The sequence below is a fragment of the Fringilla coelebs genome (genome assembly GCF_963513975.1).
Source record: "Fringilla coelebs genome assembly, chromosome: 14".
Taxonomy (NCBI): Eukaryota; Metazoa; Chordata; class Aves; order Passeriformes; family Fringillidae; genus Fringilla; species Fringilla coelebs.
Window position 1 is genome coordinate 388,422 of NC_140040.1, and position 23,481 is coordinate 411,902.

The following is a 23,481-nucleotide window of genomic DNA, read 5'->3' on the forward strand; positions in this document are numbered from 1 at the left end:
CGGCCCCGCTCACGCCAAGGCAGCACTCACCAGCCTCGGCAGCCGGACACTTGCGAATGGTGAAGATCTGCCCGAGGTCCTCCTCTTCCTCAGGAAGGCCTTTCTGGAGGCGCTGCAGCTTGCGGAGGCTTTCGCTGCGCTGGTGTTTCATGGAGCGCACGTGCTGGATGAGGTTCAGCTTGGCCTTGGTGGAGTAGTTACAGAGTACGCAGTGGTAGTAGCAGCTTTCACCTTCGACCCCGCTCTCATGGTGCTGCAGATGCTGCGGAGAGCAAAGCAGAGGGATGTCAGTGACCTTTATCACCCCCAGCCTCCTGGGTTACTCCACTGTAAATTGCTAAAAGCCACCTGGGAATTAGTTAAGGAACCACATTTTGACACAGATCCAATGAGACAACGCCTGTTTGTTCCCAAGGTATTACACCATCTCCTGCTGAAGAGCATAAAAACCAAAATGCGCTGAAATGGGCACAAAGCACAGATGGACACAGCCAACATCATCCCACCAGTGAGGGAAAGCACCAGACCCAGCAGTTATACCTGCTCATGACCCACTCAGGGCTCATTCCTTCACACTTGTCCTGGGAGGGGATCCAACTGCATAACAAACTCAAAATTAAATTTGGTAAATTCTCATGGAAAAGTAGGAAGAGTAAAACCAAAGCAACCCTAGAACACAACAAACCCACTAGATAAAGAGTCCCTGGACACAGTGTATGGAAACAGAGAGCAGAGCCATCCTGTCCATCATCCAACTCTCTGCTCTCTGGCATCCAGGTTTTACTCCCTTGGATCAGGAAGGAAGCAGCAGCCTGGCATGTAAGATGGCTGTGACAGAGACCTTGGCTGAAAAGCCAGTGGTGAGCATGCAGCCAGGTACCACCTGAAAAACCCTGCCCCTCCCGAGCTGTGCAGTCACAGCCAGTACAGCTCATTCTGGATTATCATACCACAATTATTTGGCAAAACCTATCAGTCCCCTGGTACAGAGGTCCATGCCTCTGGGGAGACAAGCAGTCATTTCCTGTCATGGATCCCACAGACATAGAAATTTTTCTTAGAAGCAGAGGGTAGAATTCACCCTGCACAGCCACACTGGCTGCCACAGCACAGCTGCTGTCCCTTCCCCCTGCGCAGCAGGAGGTCACAGGAACTTTCCCAATTCCACAGTAAGGGTGTGTCACTAGCTGAGAAAAAATGAAAACCAAGGTGAAACAACATGAAATCCCTCAATGAAGGCCTTTGGTGTTTCCACCCCACATCTAACAGTTAGCTGTGCAATACTGCCTGCCAGCTCCTTCCATCCAACCCCGAGACCACCCTGAGTCTTTGTATCATCTCATGGAACGCCTTCCTCAGCACACACTTGGCCCAAGGCACAAGTATGGCGATTTGGACCTGATGTTGAGGTTTGTCAATCAAAAATATTGCCTACATGCAGCCAGGACCTTCTGGTAAAAAATTCTGATGCTTATTACCTCAGTTACAGCTGAGATAAGATTAAAGACACATATTACCCAGTGCTGTGTGCCTTGCTCGCACGGAGGAAGGAGAGCCCTCTGAGTCTAGGAATGATTAAAAATAGGATATGAGCTGATGCTGAGGCTTCTCATTGGAAGAGCAAGGCAAGAGAATAAATGTATTCTAGATCTGGCTAATTAGACGAGCCTCTTTTGGGATCACGATGTATTTAATTAAATTCACTGTAATATTTGAAGAATCCACGAGGGCACTAATCCCACTGGTGCCCTCAAAAGATTTTTTGCTGTTTTCCCTTATAAGAACTTCTTCCTCATCTCATTTCTATTGTTTGCATGCGTTACCCTCTTCCTGAGCCAGAAAAAGACGAATGGCTTAAGGCACGAAAGGTCAGCGAGCGCCACAAGAGCTGCATGCCCATCCCAGGCGGCCCAGCCTCGCCAGCCTGGCTCTGCCCGACCCCTGCCACAGCCTCCTGGTCCTGCCTTGCTGCCAGCCTGGCTCTGGCTCCAGGAGCCACACCAGCCCTGTCCTCCCATCCCACAAACCCTGTACCGAGCTCAGGAAGTGCCCACGGGCCCAGCGGCAGCTTCTGCGCCGAGCCAGAGAAAACCCCCAGTGAGCAATTAGAGAAAATCTGGTCACGGGTTCAAGGAAATATTAAGGACATGGTCTCTGTGGAACCAGAGGCACAGTCTGCACTGCTCTCATTTAAAAGGGGGTTTTAGGAAAACATTTGTTTTAAACAGTTTAATAAGTGTGTCTTATTTTATGCTCCTCTTTTGCTTCCTCCCAAACACCTCTTGTGCTGGGGTCAGCCTCGCCAGCCTACAATGCTGGAGGAGTCACAGGCTGAGGGTGCCACCAAGCCCAGCCTGGGCACAGCATCACATGCACCTGATTCAACCCATCCTCCAGCGGAGAAAAGGAGCAGTCCAGAGAAAAAAGACAAGAGGGCCGAGCCAGTCCGAGCCGTGAGCTGTTGGAGGTGATGAAATGTTGTCCAAGTACGTGTAGTTATTGCCCATCACACTGTTAAACTTCCCCCTTGTGAGAATTTATCCGTATCACAGGAAACAAATTCAAAATACTAAACCAGAACCTTGTTAGAAGACAAATCAACTTGAAAATCAAAAGAATATATTGTTCCAAGGAAAACCAACCAACTTCTGTCAGAAAACATTGATTTCTGTGAGTCTGAGGGGGTGTTCCCCCCTCCCTCCCCACAATAGGAAACTTCCAACATCTGGTTCTTCACGCATGGCATGCAAAATATTGATCAGGGTGAGTCAAAGCTACACTTTAAATCAGAAACAGAGAGAGGAACGCTCTGATGGAAACCATACGGCTCACGAGCACAGCTCCCCAGGGGACACGGGTGTTCCTGTCCGTGCACCAGCCGCGGCCTCCCCGCACCTATCCCCATACACAGGGCTGCCCCCAGTGCAGCCTGTCCCCACAGCGCTTGGCACAGCACGGTCCTGCTCAGAGGCCCCATCTCCCTTCTCTGCCCCAACTCTGTGCCAGCCCACCTCGGTGTCCCCCAGCCCTGCCCTGCCCTGCCCTGGCCCTGCGGTGTGGCTGGGGTGCCACTGCTCCGGTGCCACTGCTCTGGTGGCACTGCCCCAGTGGCACAGCTCAGGTGCCCTGCTCCAGTGCCCTGCCCCAGTGCCACTGCCCTGGTGGCCCTGCCCCAGTGCCACTGCACCGGTGGCACAGCTCAGGTGCCACTGGTCCAGTGGCACTGCCCCGGTGGCAGCTGCAGGTGCCAGGCCGGCCGGTCCTGCCACACTGACTGTCCAGCCATCACTCTCCAGTGTCTGCCTCAGAAATGCTTTCTTCTGCTAAGCAGAAAATGCTCACAGGGTACAACTATGGAAATCCGATTTTTAAACAAACTAAGGAATGACGCTACAGTCAGTTCTTGTTTCTCTCCCTCCATCCTTCACATACCCCAAACTCTTTTTTATTTTACCATCTCTCCTTTCCTCATCTTATGCTGCTTCACCCACAGTACTTTACAACAATCGTGGAATTGAACATGACACTGCAGCACGCTGCCCGACTGCAGACAGCCCCCTCAGCCCATGCCACACACCACACGATGCTCCTTGGAGCTGAGACTCCAGTACCCAGGACTGAGACTCGAGCTGCTGCTGCTGTTACACAAGCAACAAACTCCTGAACACCTCTGTAGCTGTTCCTGCAGTTCAATATTCACCATCTGATTTCTAAGCTTTTCTGCATCTTTTAAATGTTAAAAAATCTTTTCCATTTTAAAAGATGCTAAACCACTATCTGCTCAAAATCTCTTCTGCACAAAGTTTATTCAGCCATGGTGCAATGAGCCTGATTCCGATGGAGACAGGACAGAACCCCCCTGAAGCACTGCCAGGGGCACCAGGGGGTTCTTCAATCCCTCTCTGCCGTGTTAAACAGCTTCACTGAAGGACATCTGACCTGTAACCTCAACCCACCAGGGAGGCGCAACAACGCTTCGAACTATCTCGTGCTTTGGGTGTTTATTATTCAGTACAAAAAGGCCTGGCAGCTATGCAGCTTAACTGGCACAAAGCTTCCCTTCGGAGGGCCCTGAATGCTGCTCAGGACAAGCCCACAGCACTGGGAACCCCTCAGGTCCTTGGTTTGCACTGAGAGTGGGACACCCCATCACCACCCTCAGGAGGTGTCCATGCTACAAAAGCAGTAGAACATGTGAGAAAACTCTCTCCAGACTTGAGGATGGACCCTTCTGCAGATTTTGGCAGGACAACCAGCAGCAGAAACTCTGTCCCTGCCCCAGGGGCAGGCAGATGGTGGTCCCCTGGTGAGATACCCTGCACATGCCTGGATCTCTCAGGGCAGGACAAGCAGGTGAGGTAACAGGACTGGGGGCCAGAACCCAAAGTAGGAAAATAAGCTCATAAAGGCTACATAGCAGCAAACCAGCACGAAAAAAGGAACCATGCTCCTCACCCTGGCTGTGACCCAGCAGCTGCAGCCCTGGGATCCTCAGCACTGCAGGGCTGTGCAAAACCTATCAGGCATGGCCCCAGCGATTTCCCCACCCTCCTGCTTGCACAAACATCCTCTTCCTCACTGCTCTGACCATTCTGTACGGCCAGGTGCTGTGCGGGTCACTGACAAACAGTCTGCAGAAACCTCCTCCACATAACTCCCGAGCACTCGCACATCACAGCATACCCTGCCATGAATACAAAGGTCACTCCATTACCCCGAGCTTCTTGAAAAAGAAGTTGTCAGACTTCAGCATCTTTGCCAGAGATTTTCTCCACATGTAACACTTTTTCGTACCTCTGAACTCTGCACTCAGCTCTGTTAGGATGGGTAAAGCTAGCAGTGATTTCAAAGAATTGACAGATGCAGCTGGGGAAGAAGGAGCCAAAAATCTGCTGGAAGGTCACAAAAGCCACGGAAAGAAGCAGCACCATAGAGGTGCACTGCGCTGGCTTTCTCCAACAAGCACTGATGTCTGAGCAGCCCCAGTGACCGGAACCAGCACACGGAACCAGGCAGAGCCTCAGCGATTACTCGGAGAGGTTGACCCAAGCTCAGGAGCTACTGGAACCACTTCAGCCCTGCCAGGAGATCTGCAGCATAGGAGAAAACCCAGAGACTGACTTTTCTTCAGAGTGAGGTCAGACAGGGGTAATTAGTCACAGGCTTGGTAGGAAACTCTTCAGGTGCCAGTGAGGACTGTATGCCCCTGGGGAAGGATAGGTGACCCTTACAGCGGGGCTGGAGCGGGACTGTGGGTCACCACAAAAAGGGACCCGACCCCGCTGCAGACCTCAGAGGCCTCGTGAGCATCTCCTGCCCCCCGAGTGCCTCTGATGTGCTGCATGAGATAAATCACACAGCCCTGCAAGTGAAGAATCTGAATTTTTAATGAAAGTCATGTGGATGCAGCTGTCTGATCCTGGTCTGTTCCAAGTACTCCATAAAAGTCAGGGCTGGCCAATCCATCTTGCTCTCCTTTCACACCTGCAGCCCCAGCTGGAATTTCCTGGAGCCGGGAGTGGCGGGCGGGCAGTGCGCAGTAGGACCCGTGCTGGGGAGGGCTGCAGTGCCAACAGCAAGGGGGGAAATCGATCCTGCATCCAGCAGATACAAAAGCTGAACTTCTGCTCTTTCATATCCAACCAAATTGTTTACTGCTTCCAAAGGAGCAGTGTTACAAACCCTTCCCTCCTCCTGCCTCCGTGCATCACACCTCCGTGCTGCAGCGCCAGTGCTGGGGGTCAGGCTCATTTGCACCTGAGTTTCTGCAGCTGAGCTTGTGGTAACTGCTTATTTTATCCTTATCTTTCTTACCTAGAGGCTGGAAATATAGCACTCCCTCCTGCCACAGAGGCTGAGGTACCAGTCCAAGTTCCCAATTCCCAACAAAAGGCCGGAAGAACAGACACAACTGCCCCCATTAACAGCCATCCCTATACCCCACCACATCTGTATTTTCTGAGCCCTCCAGCCCTGCCTGGCAATAAGTGAATGCCACAGATGCTCTCCTTGTTAGCCACGTAGCCGTGCTCCAAGGTTTTGGGTTCCCCCACAAACCCAAAAGTGACCCAGCAAATGGGGTTTGCTCCACCAGCCCTTGAAGTCTCATTAAAAGCCAAATATTGCTCAGCCTAAGGATGGAGAGCTCAGCATGGATTTTACTGAACGTTAAATCAACCAGCAAGCATAGCCAGCAAACTCTGTGGCACTTTAACTTTAAATAATGCAATAATTATTGAATTTCCTTTTTATAACTGAAGTGCTGGAATGTAAACAATGGGGCTGTAATTGCAGGAAGGGGGGATCAATAGAGGCAATCGTTTTCAGCCATGTTAATTGTAAATACAATTGCTCCAAGATGTCAGCCTCGTTCTTCTCGCTCCCAGAATCATCCTAACGGATGACAGAGTCCAACTTTCCCATTACAGCTGTTCGTTCCTTTAAGAGGTTCTCAATCAGGTCTGATCAATCTGTCAAGATAATGCATAGAGTAAGTAAGACTCTTCCAAACACAAGCTCCCAATCAATAGCCCGGACCTGCTTAATGAGGAGGGGCTAAAGCCCAGGGGGAGGCACAGTCCCAGCTACTGCTTGGCTTCAGCAGCCAACTTCTTCATAGGGTCTTGGAGCAGCTCCTAACAAGGACATTGTTTATGCTGCCCGTGATGAGCAGCATCCCTGCACACCCACAGTCCCACGGGGTCTGTGGACAGAGAACAACAGAGGTTAACAGAAAGCAAGTGCCAAGAAAGGCTCAACTTGTAATCACAGCCCCCACACCTTTTTAATTGTGCAACAGACCTGCAAGCATTAATTAATCATTCCTTGGAAGAGATGCCTGGAGATGCAAACCTGTATAGGGACAGCTGACAGCCAAGAGCTTCACTAAGACTCCTCCTGTGGAAGACTTCCTTCCCATGTCTAGAGGAAGGACAAAGTCCATGGAGGAGCCAGCATTGGCCCAGTTATGCTGGCCAACCCCTCCCAGTGCAGGGGAAACAGAGTGGGATGCTGGCTGAAGACCTCTCAAGGGAGATAGGAGATGCCAAGGGAGGTGAGGGAGCAGCCAGAGATGCTGTTCTCCAGCTGCAGCACCTAACTCCAGTAGCACAGGTATCCCTTGCACACCTGGGTCACCATACAGTTGTTGAGCAGCCCAGAGAGGGGGGAAAGGAACACGTCTGACTGCACTTGGTCACTCTCCTAACAGCATCCAACTTTCTCTTCTCCCACAGCTGCACTGCAAAGACTTGCCAACACAGGAAATCCACCCTTGGGCAACTACAACTTAACTGCAGAGAATCTTCCAGATGCCCAAAATCTCCCCTGGGAGATGCAGGCACAAGTGCTGCTGCACGTGGAGATGCACACAGGAGCGTGAGTATTGATCCTGCTAATTATAGTGCTAAAACCACAGCACCATCAGAGTACATTTCCTATCAGCTGGCCTCTAAAGTGCTGCCCTCAACCCTGCACGCTCCTGCCTGGCTGTGGCTCCACCACAGGGCCCACGACAGCCCTGCAAGGGCACCTCTGCTGCTCACCCTGCACCTCTGGCCAACAGGAACCAGCAACTTCACACAAAGTGACCTTGCCTATGACCAGTCAGGATGTCAGGGTGTCACCCAGAGTCAGCCTCACCCAGCAGCTCCTGTAGAGCAGCACAGACCTGGGAATGGTTGAACTCCTCTTGCAACTGAACCAAAGCCTGGATTAGGGACATTCTGATCCTCAGGAAAGCATACAGTTTTGTCACTTCATATTTCCATGGATGCTGCCATCCCTGGAGAAACACAGTGGAAAAGCTGCACTTTTGCCAGAAAAGCACTGTATGGACAGCAATAGGACGGAGTGAGGAAAAAAGAAAAAAAAAAAAAGTGCCAGAATGCAGCAACATCACCAAGGAAGAGGCTCAGGGCTTCCAGCCCTTTCCTGTCTCAGTACTGGGATAGGCAGGAGCTGAGGAATTCAGGGAGCCTTGTCTTTTTCAGGGTCAGGAAAACAAATGGGTAAAAAACAACTGAAGACAATAACCATAAGCAGGCCTCACAATGCCACTGCCCAGACATTTATAACACATTTTGTACATCTACTTGAAAATAATCAGTTCAGTGTGAGTTGCTAAGCTGTGAACACTCAGGTGAACGAGAGCAGCCTGGGAATATGGAAAAACACTGGATAAAAAGTAAACTATGTAATCAAAACGTCTGGGGGGAACCTAGAAAGAGGCAGGATTGAAATCTGTGGTCCATATTGTAATTGTGTAGCTGCTGAGTGATTGAAGAGGGCTTTCTGTAACACAGAGCGAGGCTAGGACTCTCCATACCAGTGATGTTTTGCTTCCTCCTACAGCCCCAGGAAGGCTCCCTGTGTTACACAGGAGGGCTCTCCGAGGGGCTCTGATGCAGCACACTCCTTGGTCTTGTGCTGATAACACAGCTCAGAAAATGCAGCTCACTTAGCTGCCCAAACCCCTCTCCATGTGTAGAGCCTGCTTTAAGGATTTAAATTAAAATGCTATTTCCCCTCCATATTAAGTCTTTTGGAAAAGAACCACTGGTCTCCGAAGGAAAAGCCTGAGGACTGTCTGACACCACTGTGCCCTGCCCCACGTCCCAGAGTCCCGGGGCAGCCAGGTGTGCCAGTCCCTTTCCTGCTGCCCCAGCTGCAGGCACCCCAGTGGCTGCAGAACAGAACCCAGCAGAGCCCAGCAGCACCGTGGGGCTGAGGTCCTGCTGGAGGCAGGACGGGGGGACAGAGGGGACCCCCGTGTGCGGCCAGGGACTGCTGTAATAATGCCCATGAAACCATGTGGGACCCTGAACCAGCCACAGAAAGCCAGCCTGAGCTCACACTATTTAATAAAACACTACGGACACAGATTGACTCCCCTTGCCCGGGATTTATTGCTTCATGCATCTCCAGGGAAGCTGTGATGGACTGAAGCTTTCCTTGTTTTCATACTGCTTCTTTCTAACTTTTTTCAGCACTGTACTCCCTCAACTCCCAGCAGATAACCAAAACCAGTAACAACAACGCACAAGACAATTGTTCAATCCTCTCCATAAATCAGAGTATCAGTATCAAAGACACAGAGGACACAATCTCCTCATACAGAAGCCAACAGAGATCTGTGGAAAAACAAAAAACCCAGCCCATCCTCTACCCACAGTCCACAACAAGGATTTTTCAAGATCAGGTGATAAGGGAGGAAGGAAAACTAAAGGATGCTATGATGGACTAATATGACAGAATGGGAGCAGAAAGAGGAAATATATAATACTCCTTGAGTCTTGAAGGTGAGCTGAAAACCCTGGAGCCAGGGAAGGCTCCTGGCAGTGGAGCAACCCTTTGCCAGTGGCACAGGCTGCAGGGCTGGGCACCAGGCTGGGGAGCCAGAGCACGACCTCTGAGACACATGGTGTGCATCAGCCTACCCTGAACATTTGAAGCTGATTTCAGACCACGCTGCCAAGGTAAGTTCTTTAAGTGTCTGTGAAACACAAACAGAACACAAGCACCACGGAAATGCCCATGAGAAAATAAATAATTCTTCATTCAGTGAAAGCTTTGGATTGTATTAGACAAAGCCTGGGGCAATGTAATGAAAGAGGAAGATAAAAAGAAATGGAATAATTACTCACAGAATGAGGCAAGAATCCTGCTGGAAAAATATGTATGGAACTACTTATAATTAAGAACCAAAATAATGTCTGCACACAAAGGGCAGAATTAAGGCAACCTGCTACTTGCTATGTTCTACAAGGTTGTGAGGGCTTCGTGACTCAATTTACACTAATGTGTCCTAAGAGCTGTGTACAGAAATTCATGCAATTGCTCCTTGCCCCACACCCCTGAGCAACTACTCTGTAAGGAAAGCCACCAAGCTCTTGGGGAGGAGAAGCCTCCAAACACAGCCTCCTCCAAGTTTAACTGGGAGATCCCCCCGTCCTTGGGCATGTAATAGCTCCCAGCCCACCTGGTTTCCACCAGGAAGGACAGACACATGAGTGACCCACAGCAATCCACAGCAGCACAACTGTCTGGCTCATGGATTCCATACTGCCACCAAGCAGTTTGTAGCCTATGAACAGTTGGGTTTGCTGCTGTGTATTTCCTGTGTATATCTAAAATCTCATTCAACTGCAGAATAATTCTGCAGAGGGATCTACAAGAGAATAGAATGCCTCTGAGCATTAGTTACAGCTATTCCCTCCAAGACAGACTACAGCAATGGAAACACGGAGAGTGCAGAAGCACACTGAGGCAAACAGAGCAAACCAGAGATGATAAATGTCTCTGCTCTTTGGTGCTCTCTTTGTTCCTGTGTATCTGCACCAACTGGCATTTGCCTTCACAGATACAGAAACCCCTGGGAAAAACTGGGCCCACTATCTACTGGTTTGAGCCATTCTGGCTCTGCAATCCCAGTGGGCAGTCTGCAGAGACACACACGGGCTAAATGACAAACACTCAGCATTAGGAGGGTGGACTGACCACTGCAATGCAAAAATAAAACAGAAGCAACAAAACCTTTTTTTAGGAGCAGCATCCACTCACAGAAAGGTGTGAGGAGCTAACAGATTTCTAAACTCTGTTTATGAAATTGCAGGTGTAACTCCAGTTACTCCAGCTGCCCCAAAATTCTAATTTCTGTGACCACATGGGATTAACCTACCTGCAAAAATACCTGCTTGTGGTTACCATATGCTAGCAGGAGGTCAGTCTGCAGGTTTCATGTCCGGATAATCTTCCTGCACAGCCCAGAGTCAGACACTTTGATAGGCCTAGGTGGGCATGCACTGGGAAATCCAGGTAAGTCAGAGCCAAGAAGGTGTGAAAATGATAAAAGCAAAGTTCCTGCTTGGTGGGACCATGAAAAACACTCACAGGCAGCCAGAGGTGTCTGTAACACAGACCCCAGGACACGAAAACATCACCTGCAGGACTCCAAAGCCGTTAAGCCTCTCCCACCTACGGTCACAGCATGCTTGAAAACCTGCTCTGGGACAGCAGGTCCCTTCTCTGAGGGACTGCCAGCAGCAGGTCCCTTTCCAGCACTGCTGCTAGTGGTCAAAAGCCAAAGCCGGGTGCTGTCCTTCCTCTGTGCCTCCTCCCAGGGGCAGGTCCTGGGCTCAGCAGTAGGTGCCACAGCATGTGCACCCTGCAGACACCCCCAAGAGTACAAGCGTGGCCCTAACGTGACACACCTGCACTAACCCCAGAGTTACACAAGTCCCACAAATGTTTGGCGCAAAGTGAAGGAAATCAGAATACTCAAACTCACACCCTCTGGCTTTGTGCTGGAGAGGAAGGAGGTGAGTCTCACCTGAAGGCAGAAGGGGTCATCCCAGCAGAGCTCCCCGCTCTTCTGCTGACCCTGCCTAAAGCCCCTCCGTGCGAAGATTACAACAACTCTCTGGATTAGTTTTCAAAGAACATAACAGAAGGCTGACCCAAATGACCAGGACCTGCTGAATTAGGAGTTTCTCTGCAGAACAGACTGGGGACTGGATGGGGACAGGGCTATGGGGAGACCCAGCAGGAACCAGACCAGGGGACAGACACAGCTGCTGCAGCTGGCCGGAGGAGCTGACCAGCGACGGGCACGGGAGAAGCCCCACGCTGACGCACGCAGCGCTCACCCCGCGCAGGGCAGGGGAGCAGGCACACCCGGCACGGGGGAGCCGGGAATGCCCGGGAATGCCCGGGGTGCCAGGCTGCGGAGCCCTCAGCCCCACGAGCCCCAGGCACTCCGTCAGCGCGGCTGAGAGCCGTGCCAGGCACCAGAGCGAGCGCTGCTCTCCTTCCCCACCAAAACCCCCCGGGCCTCCGCGTGTGCGCTAACCACAGCCCTTTGAGAGGCTCGTGTATTTACAAACTAAGGCATGCTGAAATCAAAGGGGATACCGTATGACATAATTCACATTAAAATGTCAACAGGCTGACAATTTATAGAGTCAATCCACCAGAGGTGGGGAGAACTAAGACGCGGTAATTGTTTAATTCCCACTTAAACCAACAGCAGCTTCACCTTCAAAGCAGCACCGCATGCACGGCCTCTGGCTGCTGTCAGCCCTGGTGCCAGCCTGGACCTCAGCCAGCATGGAGGCACTGGCCTCGACCATTCACTGGCACCAGGCAGGGGCTGAGGATATGGGATGCCACTACGAGGAGTGCAGCTCCAGCCCAGCCCATGGCAAATATTCACCATCGGCACAAGGATAACCAGTTCCTCAGGAAGGCAGAATCACACTGGTCAGGGCACTGGCGTCCGTTTCCACACCTGGGCACAGCACACCTCCTTTGGACGGGTCACAGCAGGTAGGCGCTCTGAGGACACTGCTGAAGGAACCGATTCACCCAGTGCCTGGCTCTGCACGGCCCTGACAATACCACAGCAGCAGAACAATGAAAGCATGGAGTGTCCCAGCCATAAACCCCCTCGGGGCACACGAGAACTTTTTACCCCAGGTAGATGGCAGCAGCTTTGCCCACATCAAACATGTTGGGGTGTATTGTGATACTCAACACCAGCCCCTCAGCCCGCTGACATCCCCTGTCTGTGGACAGGCTGCTGGCAACACGTCTTGTAGCTTGCAATAAAGCATAAGGTAGGCAGGAGAGAGAAATGTGCACCATTGGGAGAAATTTTACCTGGATAAACCGCAGCCAATAAATTTTCTATAAATGCCAGCTAATGCTGTCCCTTGGAGAGCACTGGGCAGGGACTGCGGGGCTCCTGAGCCCTCGGCACAGCCTCGCTGTCTGTACATAAACAGTAACACCTCATTCTCTCTTCTACCTCATTAACTGAAACGCATTAAAACAAGTGTGCACTGGGAGCAGCAAATGAGACTGTTAAACCAAGCTGATATAATCCTCATCAGCTGTGGGAAATGAGCACACATCCATTACACTGAATCAAGCTGCCAACTGCGACTCATCGAGGATGCTGAGACCCCAGGAAGATGCTCTTCCCCCGCAGCTGTACCAGGCAGCTCAACCACTGCCTCCAGCACTCTCTCATGGGGCGTTTCCAGTGTGCTGGGGCTGCCTTTCCATTCCAGCAGCTCTCCCTGAGCACACAGCTGGGGGCCCTGGTCCCTGGCTGCAGCCAAGGGCTGCAGCCACGAGTCCGCTGCGTCCAGAAGGAATCTGCTCAGTGAGATGCAGGGAACCATCTGACTCCCCTAGTACCCAAGTAGAATGAAAGGCCAAGGCAGCACACACAGAACACGGGACATTTCCCAAGCCCAGTTTTCATGGGGATATGCCCAGGAAGCGTGACGGCACCTGGCCACAGCAGGGCTGGCCGCGGGTGAGGGACACACGTGCACACCCTGCCCAAATGGTACCGGCGTGCAGAACCACACCAAGGGGGGAAGGTACCACAACACCCACTGGTGGAGCCCTTGCACTGACACCACTGTGGTGCCACGGCTGTCCCCATTCCCCCGGCTGGCAGCCAGATGCTGAACGGGGGGAGTCTCAGAGAGGCTGACAAGAGCTGTCCTGCAGTGAGCACTGATTTTCAGCACCAGGATATGATCTGCTCCCTTCTTCTGTAGGGCGATCACGCCACGCTCTGCCCTCATGAGCAAAGACTCAATAAAACGTTGAAGAAATGTTCATTTTGCCTCTCCCCTGAAGAGGCAGGGCAGGGAGCCCTCCCAATGCTGCAAGAACCAGACGGACCACATTCACCTCAGACAGACAAGACAGCACTTTGTGCCCTCCACTGCCTTGAGTGTGAACTGCTGACCTCACCAGAGCAGTTCAGGTTTCCAAACTCCCTTCCTCATGCCAAGCAGAGCTGATGAGGCAGGATGGGGTCCCCTCTGCCTCGCCCCCAGCGAGGGGGTGGGAGGAGGTCCCCTCTGCCTCAGCCCTGTACTTGCAGCAAGAATGTAAACAATCCCTTCGATCTTCACAGCTGCCCTTTCAGAGTTTTTAACTGAGCAGAGCCATTACATGGCATTTCCCCCACGTGCAGTCTGCGCAGCGTGCAGCCCAGACCAGGCTGCCTGGGACTTGCTCCTCCCTGTGGAGCAGGACACCCTGGGGTCTCCCTGGCAGCTCCCAGCAGCCTGCACAGGCATTTTGAACAGGGTCCATGAAGTCTGTTTAACCAGCATGATGTGTGCAACAGAATCACAAAGAAACAGGCATTTAAAGTGACATCTGTTGGATTAATTAGCTGTGTAATTAGCCTCCCCTCTGTGGAGACAGGCTTTGTTACTGCTGCCTGAAACTTCCCCAGGTGATTCTCTTTGTATCCATCCTTCCCTGAGCACACGGAGGAGCAGAGTGGGTGAGATGGGGCTGTACTGCCCAAATGAGGGGCACCAGACAGCCCACAGGCCACGGGGCAGCTGAGGGGCTTTACTGGGTCAGAGAACCCCAACTGCTACATCTGTGTGGTGGAGCCCAAACTGGAACGTCCATCAGCCTGAGCACATTCTGCAGGTCTGTTTAAAGATGACAGGCAGGGATACAAGTCAGGCATTTATATCCTCCTCAATTAAATAAGAACATCTCTGTCAGCCGCAACCAGCTCCCCACCTCCCCGGCCCGTGAGCCCAGAGCTGACAGGGGCGTCACAGCAGGCTCAGACAGCTGGGGGACACAGCAGCCACGAACAGCAAAACAGAAAAATCAGCAAAACAGGTAATCTCCAGGACAAAGAGGAGAGCCGAGATTGTGGGAATAGCTGCAGAGCACTGATGGTTCCATGGCCAGCTGCAGGGATCCCCCTGCTCCAAAGCAGAACAAGAGGGATGCTGGGGGGGAGCCGTGCTGGGCTCTGCCCCGCACCCTGGACTGCAGGCACCCAGCCTCGCCTCTCTGCCAAAGCTACCTGGAACCAAGGATCTCCCAAGAGCTGCAGCCAGCCTCACCAGAGCCCGCCCAACCCTACCCCAAGGCTCAACTTCCAGGGAACCTGTTGCACGAGCGCAACTTTATTGCCTAATTTGACTTGCAGAACTTGGCTGCCCACGTCACAGTGCAGGAGCAAGATTTTTACGACTGGCAAGAAGGGGAAAAAGCCCATTATGGTATTAAGTTATGTACCGTGCATACATTATTTATTGTAATTTAATGAATTCCCTATGAGATAGCAAACACGGAACCTCCCATGCTGCTTCCATAGCAATTCTGGGGACTTTGTTGCAACAGTTTCTTTAGGAACAGCTCAGTTAAAGCCAGAGAAGGACAACACAGTGTCCTGCAGCCCAGTGCACTGACACAGTCAAGCAGAAACCAGCGGTCCATGCCAGGTCACACAGAAGAGGTTGAGGAAAGCACCTTGTGGGCCCCTTCCTTCAAACCAGCCCCTGCCAGAGATGGATGCTAATGAATGCCCATCCATTATTTAATGAGGTCGTCACCAGCAAGCTTACGGCTGCAGAACTGGTGCTTGGCCAGGGCTGGTACCCAAGGCCCTGAAAACCTGAACCTGCCCAACCAGAAAAGGAACTAAGAGCATTCTGAGGCCTTCGAGGTGTATCACCTGTGTTGAGGAATCCATCTAGTGCAGGCAGCTGGACTCAAGACACAGACTGAAATGCCCATTGAGCTCTGGGCTCCAGCCCAGGAGAGGAGGCCGTGAGCTGCCAGCCTTTGGGATAACAAAGGGCACGGACATGGGTGACACCAGCCAGATGAATGGACACTGCAGGGAGACACAGCAGGAACTGGGAGCTGCCAACCTCTTGGATAACAAAGGTGGGCGGGCAGGAAGAGAGAGGCCAGGAACCGACGACCTGGAGACGTGTGCGTGGGTGGACTGTGAGGATATAAAAGCCCAGGTGCTCTTTGGTTGGGGGTCCCTCCTCAGAGGCACCAGCTCTGTTTCTCTGTTGCTACACCAGGAATAAAAGGCTTTATGGAATGAGACATCTGAGGCTGTGCCAGGGGAAACCTGCGGTGGAACTGGTGAGGAAACCTGGTCTGACTGGGTGAGGGGGGTGTGGGGAGTCACATGGGACCCACTGGGTCACTGGAGCCACCACTGGAGGAGCTTCGGTCCCAGCAGTGAAAGTCTCTGGCCTCGGGAGTGTGACTGCTCAGGAGTCTTGGGAATGGTCTGACTGGGAGGTTTCCTTAACAACCTCTGCAAAGAGAAACACAAGGGCCCAGAGGGTGCGTGGGCTCCTCAGGGGAATTACTGGAGCACAGCGCCTTGGCACAGGCTTTGCACCCTGCCTCCAGTGCCACCTGCCTGCTTCAGCCTCACACCAAACTGCCTCCCAGCTCCTCTGCCTCCTTGCTCCAGCACTCCTAAACCTGACTCGTTCCAGGCCTACCAGCTCGTCTTCAACTGCCCGTGTTGGGTGTCAGCAGGATGGGGGAAAGACTCTGACAGGCATGCTGTGAATAAGATCCTGACAAACCATGCTGGGAAAAGACTGCAGAACCAGCTGGATCAGGCCACAACAAACAGGCACATTACCTGTCCTGGACAAGAATCTTCTCAGGTCTCCTGCCTGGAGCTTCCCATGGCAGAGCTGAAGCTGCAGCCAGGAGAGTAGGTGGATGCCGACCACTGCTCACAGCGGCTGACCACCCACAAGACAGTGCCAGACTTTTGGATCTGGACCAGCATCTCTCCTCCACGCTGTCCTCTGCAGAGCAGTGACACCAGCATGGAAGGGACAGTGGCTCACTGGTAGCTGGTACCACCATGGCAAGGTCTGCCAGAGCCTGTCAGCCACCCTGCACCAAAGCTGTGGCCAGAACCACTTTGTCCTCTCCCTGAACATGCCAACAAGAAGCATCACGTCACATGGGAAAAATTCCTGCTTGGAAATTTAAATACTCATCCCCATGCTCCAAAATTACCAGGATAAAAGAATGAACCATAAACACAGAACTGGCACCATGCATGGGAAAGGGTCAGATGCACACTGACACTCCTTCCAACATGATGACACCTGGTTTTGAGACGACACCCGAGGCTAAGACCCTCCCCACCCTGTGCTGAGCCTCTCTCTCCCTGCCAATCCACAGCTCTGCATGCATAGGGAGAGCCAAGACCCACTCCTGCTGCTCTGCCCACAGGCTGCTACAGAAGCCAGGAAAAACTGAGCTTATATAGATTAGGATAAAGCTTGACAAGGTGTTTTTCTGTTTGGTTTTTTTTTTTTCCTTGTTTAGTTGGGTTTTGTAGCCCATTCTCACAAATATTTTAGCTTCTAAACCCTGTTTGACCAAGGGTTTTTAGCTCCATGTTCTAGGGAGCTCCTGGTTCCTGCTGCATGACCAGGGCTCCTGCTCCAGCTGCACTCTCACTCCTTTGTTATTTACGTTGCTTTTACAGGGTGGTTTCTTTACTAAGCTGCTGGCCGCACATGGCTCAGCACTTACTGGAAAACTTGAAAGAAAAACCTAAGTGACAGACGCCCATAAATAAAACATAGAGCAAGCAATGCTGTGTGCTCTCAGCAGTTCTGATTCCAGTCCTTTCAAAAAGCAGTGCAGGGAAAGGAAAAGTTCTGTGATCCTGTACTAACAGACTTTGGTACTCAATACCTAAAGGAAGGTAAAGACATCTTTTAGTGTCAGGGAGAAATCCGTCACCCAGGTGAATGTGCGGCCCCATGGAGGACGGGTCTCAAAGGGTTAAACTGATACGGAGAGCTTTTTGTATCAAACACCAGTCACTCCCAACAGGACCAAAGGTACTGGACCTAGGGGTCCTTTCCTATTACAGTTTCTGTCAATTTGCTGACAATGCTTTGCAGTTTCTGGCCCACACTACTGCCAGGAGCCTCTGCCCCCTCCCGTGGAGCTCCTCCAGAACTCCCAGAGCAGAGTCCTGCTAAGCCAGTGACTTTTTCCTTCATGGCTCCTCCACATGAGACTACCCTTCAGGATTTATCCTCCATGCAGAGGCACCTTTCAATTCTGCTTTTAAACACATGAGAAGAATGCTCTCCTCCTTCTCCTCCCTGTAATATGGGCCTTCTTCTCTTGCCCTACCTCCACATGAAATACTTTCCTATTTGAACACACTGGGCTTTCTGCGGACTCTGGCCAGGTTCCCCCTGCTCTGTTTTCTCAGGGGTTGTTACATTTAACCCAAGGTGCTTTTTGGTAACTCCTCTGTGACCCACACAAATCACACCCTTTACTGTATCCAACAATAGCTCACCCATTTTCACATAATTTTAACTTCAAAGTTAGCTACTATTACAGAAGGTACTCTTTGCCTTGTTCTCTTATGGAAGAACATTGAATTTGAACACATTATCATCATCATCATCATTCTGTAACTACATCTCATACAATATTCCATGCATCCTCAGGGATTAAAACTTTTTGGGGATTTTCCAACAAGTGTCTTTGAGAATCCTGTGGCCAGCAAAGGAGACAGAAGCCCCAGTGGGAGAGGCATGATGGGACAATGCTGCTCCATGGTGGAACTGAGGCCTTCTGCAGGGTGTACAGCTGCACATCCTCCTTCCCTTCCCACAGGTCAGCTCTGCTTCTGTCCGAGTCAGCACAGATACAGTTTCATCACCACTACCACCACGAGCACTGATATTAAAGAGTCATTTTCCTGCACACTCTGCATCTCTAGCTAACAAAGAGCCTCTATGCATGGCACCACGTAACCCAAACCCTCTCCTCCAGACTCCCTATTCCCTAAAAAAGTGAACTCAGCACTTGGAAACACTGAAAAGGAAGACACTGAATGAACCCATTGAAGGCACTTGCTGGCAGTCTGGCCAGCAGCGTGCTTCTTCAGTAGTTCTTTGTTTAAACTTCTTCTGAGCTGCACATTATGAACTAGAGATTGTCAGGAAGTTGTAGGAAATGTCCAAACCTGGCTCTCTCTCAAGCAGATTAATTCCTTCTGGAAACTCCACCTGTGCAGGAGATGCTGGGAGCTTGTGCCCAACCTCTTCCAGATGTGAGGAACGCTCTGCTCTGCGGCCACGAGGAGACAGCCTTGGCTGCTGCTCCAGGGAGCTGCACTTGCCTCCGCTCACAGCCCCCTGCCACGTCCCAGCCACGGGAGGCAAGGTCTCCAAACCCATCATCTGCCTCAAGCATCCCTCCCAAAATGTAATGCCAGGCACTGACAATGGTGCTCTTGCCTTGCAGGGAGCTGCTCAGGATATAAACCCCCTCAGCCACCCAAGGTGGTCAGCAGTCACAGCCTTCCCCCAGCAAATGCCAGATAAACAACAGGATTTCCACTTTAGTCACAGAATTTTAGGGGGACAGCAAGAAATTGGGAGTACACAACAATAAAGGGAAGGTTTCCAGACCCTTCCAGCTTTTTGGCACTCCCCTCCCCTCACCCCTGACAGGGAAGAGGCCTGGCAGAAGCTATTGCAATGTGCAGGATGAAGATGGCAGCAGAAGACCAGACCTTCTCCCCTGGCACTGGGAGTGTTGCAGGAGAAGACTAAAAGGTTCTCTCGACTATGGACTGACAGTGTCTCCAGATCACATTTTCTGGCAGCAAAGAACACTGACAGAAGTGGCACTTGGGCAATGCAAGCAGCCAATAACATGTGATTTAGGAAAAAAATGGCAAAAGCAGCAGAATAAGGAGGATTGTGTGTGATAAGCCCAGTGTGTGCTCTCACCCAGCAGCATCTGGAGAGGATTTTCTCCAGCAGGCAGGGAAGAACTCGATTACATCCAGTTAACTGTGCTCTAAACTGATTATGCATGTGCCAGGCTAATGGATTACATTAGCAAGAGGAAAAATAACATCCAATCAATCTCAATTTACTGCAGACCACACCAAGGCCTGAGAGAAGAGAAACCATTCTGTGAACTCCCCCCAGTGCCGCTGCATCCCTTCAGTTATCAGCAGACATGGCATTACAGCTGCTCCAAGGCCTGAGAGCCCTGCTGCAGTTGTCTGATCCATGCCTCATCCAGAGAGGCTTTTCCATTAAATCAATCCCTGATTCCAGTCATGCTGAAGCAAGACTGGTGAATCCAGCCATCCACCAACCTCTGCTCCAAGCTTTATCCAGCCACACCTGAAGGCCAATACATGGAGCATTCCAAAGGAATCCATTACTCTGAAACGTGTTATCCTTCAGCTGGTGTTTCACCGCTCTTGTGTCAGAGGCAACACAGGGCTGCAGCAGCACTGAGACTGCCCAGGCCTCTCACAAACCTGAACACTGACAGCTCCTCTGTGCCTGCCCAAGGAAAACAACCTAGCAATCTTTATTACAAGAACCTGCGCCTGTCCCCTGATGTTGGCGGGATTTCTTTTTTCCTTTCTATTTTTTCCCCTTTTCTTTCCCCTCTATTCTGAGAGAATTCTAGTGCCTCAACTGTTTTTCCCCACTGGGACCCACTGTAGATGACGGGCCTGGATAAGGAAAACTTTAAACCTTTGCAATGCATACTTAAGAGAACAACATTATGTGTTATCATGGCGGTAGTGGTGATGAAACTGCGGATCTGTGCTGACTCGGACAGAAGCAGAGCTGACCTGTGGGAAGGGAAGGACGATGTAAAAAAAAAATCGTAATACAGCTTTCAAACAACTCTCTTGTACCCGAAACTGACCTCCACAGAGGAGACTCAGTTCCCTCAGCTGGGTTCTTGAAGTCTCATGGGCAGTCTGCGCCCCAGTTTTCCAAGGTGTGTAACTCTCTCAGGCCTCCTGCATGCCAGAGAGCAGAGGTGTTTGTGCAGACCTGATCATTTCCAGAGCCAGACTCTGATGGGTGAGGCTGGATCCCAGCTCAAGATGGAACAATCGCTGTCACGGCCATCCTGGCCTCAACAATGAGCTCAGAGAAACACAACCCTGCTCTGAGAAGCTCCCCACCAATGCCAGGTAGGTCCAACAACCACAGCTCAAGGTAAACCTTATATGATGCCCCTGGTTATAACCTTTCTCCCTGAATTGGCTGGAACTGTTAATTCCTTGAAAAAATACAGGAGTTTTGAAAATGTGTCTACACTATGAAGTGGGTGGGTATTACAGAGCTCAATGTCAGCTCTTAAATTCCCATTACATAAAGAAAAGTTTTCAAAGAAACAATTAAAAAGTGCAAGGTACACTCTGTGTGTACATAAAGAAACCTCAGCACATCAGAGGGAAAGCAGGAAGAAAAGGATGAGGACAGAAAACACAAAAATCCTGTGAGGAATGAGCAGACAATGAGTGGGAGAGCACGTGTGAATGGAGGGGATGCGGCTGCTGAGATTTATGGCAATTCGTACCTGATTGTTCATACTAAAGCTATTATGGGATGATTAGAGAAAAAGGTGAAGCTTTAAGTCCAGTGAAAATCAATAGAAACGTCTGGAGCAATTCTGCTGCACGAGTGAAAGGACTATTTACTGTATCCGGAGCTCCTCTTGGGTTACAGCCCACAGGGCTCGGGCCAGCGAGGGGAGGGGGCTGGGGACCAGACCAATGAGACAGGAAAGAGAAGATGGTTATAACGGTTATAAAGACAACACAGAACAAGGGGGGGTGGGAGGAAAAGACAACAAGATGGGAGTGACAGCCCAAGCAGTACCGTGGATGGGAACACGCACTGCCTCCGAGGTGCAGCGCCATGCTCACGGCTCCTCTGCTAGCGTCCTCCCCTCCAGCACCCAGCAGCACTTTGCTCACAGATCCCAGCCCTGACATACACAGAGCACAGCAGCACTGCAGCCACGGCCCCGCCACCCACCCCAGCACGGTGAGCCCTCTGAAAGCCTTCCAGCGACACAAAGTGACGAACTCCATGAGAAAGGGCCAACAAAACACAGGCAAACGTCACCTTGCACAACTTTTCTAACAGGGATTGTTCAATTTCTGTGCAGAACATCACAGCTGCAGTGCCATAAGACACACAAGCCCCCTCTAAAGCACTGTGGTGTGAACATCTAGTGCCCTGAAGCCTGGACAACCACAGCTGCCAACAGAACACAGGCTGAAGAGCTGTATCATGCAGTGAGATTGGGGGCCAATGGAGAGCTCTCAGCACCTTATCTCCAAAGGGTCACAATGCACTGTGGTTCAACTTAGATTTTCCTTGGAAAATGAAAGAAGATGAAGCAAAGCCAAGCCTTACCTTATAGAGCTTCAGGCTGGCCTCGTGCCTCGAGTTCACGGTGTGCAGACGCAGCTTCTCCAGGCTGTTGGTGTAGTAGTCGCAGGCGTTGCATTTCAGATGGACTGGGTTCCCAATGGCCACGCACTTGAGCCTCCACTCGTTGGCTTTGCCCCCCTCCTTGATATGTGCCACCAGCTGGTACTTCTGCACATGCTTGTCCGTCTTACAGTGGAGCTGGAAGTTGGCCTTGAGCTGTGTGTTGTAGCGGCAGAGCTTGCACTGGTACGAGTCCCCCATCACTGCCTTCCACTCGTCCTCAGGGAGGCTTCGCTCCACGTTCATGTGGAGGCCCAGCATGTCCAGATTATCTGTAGTGAACTTGTTGCACACGGCGCACTGGAAGAGCTTCAGCGACGGGTCATTCGTCTGCGTGAAACTTTCACCCAAGTTCATGAGCTCCTCAGACACCAGCTGTCCACCACCCAACCGCATGTCCAGCGGGATCTCGCCGCCCACTGCACCAAGAAAAAAGGGGAAGAGGTCAGAATGGCTGAATTCCAGAAGATAAACGCAGAGCAGAAGACGAGCTGCTCCCAAGTGCCACCTGTGTACCCACAAGCACACAGTAAGACCACACACAGCTGTGTGTCTCCCTGTACCCACTCCTCTGTCTTGCTGGTCTGCACCAGAGCTGAAGAAAAAAGTTACTGCAGCCAACACAGAAGGCTGGGAATGAGTACTGTCACCCTTGCTACCCCTCTTGCTCAAGGATCATCCAGCCCTCTGCCCACCAACGGTGGCAAGAAAAACCCTACAGACTTTGAGAGGAAGAATTCCATAGCACCACACTGAAACTTTCTGTGGCTATTTCAAGAACAGCATTAACACTTCATTCTGTTTTTTCCTGCCTCCCTGGAGAAGCAAATGCTACCTCATGCAGTAGCTAAACACAGCCCCTACCACATAAAACAAAGGTCAACAGTCACAAGCCCAGGGGATGGCCGCCTCACAGGGAGGTCACTGCACTGCTGTCACAAATTGGCAACAGTGTAGGACATGGCATGGACAGAAACAACCTGAGAAGTGCCACTCCTGCACTGTTATATCTCATCTCTTGTCCAAGAGTTCAAACTGGTGAAGAATCTTCTAAAAACAGTTTTGACAAGGTAAAGACAACAACTAATAAACGTGGTGTGAGAGCATGTCACAGACAGCCAGGAGGACCCCATGCTTGTCAGCCTGACTCTTCAAACTAGAGCTCAGCTCTGCTCACTCACAGCTACTGATCACAACAGGCTCCTACTCACACCAGAGCACCTGAGAGCTGCAGAGAAACTCTGAACAAGCACAGAGACAAACCAGGACTCCTGTGCCACTTTGCTCTTCTTTTCCGTGTTTAAGACATTTATGCTCTTTCTACAGCTTTTTGGTATTTTACCTT

The 23,481-nt window shown here is 51.3% G+C and overlaps 1 protein-coding gene across 2 annotated transcripts in view; it reads right to left on the minus strand.

The window, feature by feature from the left end:
• The window catches only part of ZFHX3 (zinc finger homeobox 3), a 125,330-nt gene that overhangs the window by 56,952 nt on the left and 44,897 nt on the right, over positions 1 to 23,481 (minus strand). For both annotated transcript variants that reach the window (XM_084215096.1, XM_084215097.1), the window contains exons 3-4: positions 22,059 to 22,555; positions 31 to 262 (exon numbers count right to left, since the gene is read on the minus strand). In XM_084215096.1, the coding sequence (XP_084071222.1) occupies positions 31 to 262; positions 22,059 to 22,555 (729 nt within the window). The remainder of the gene's footprint in view (positions 1 to 30; positions 263 to 22,058; positions 22,556 to 23,481) is intronic.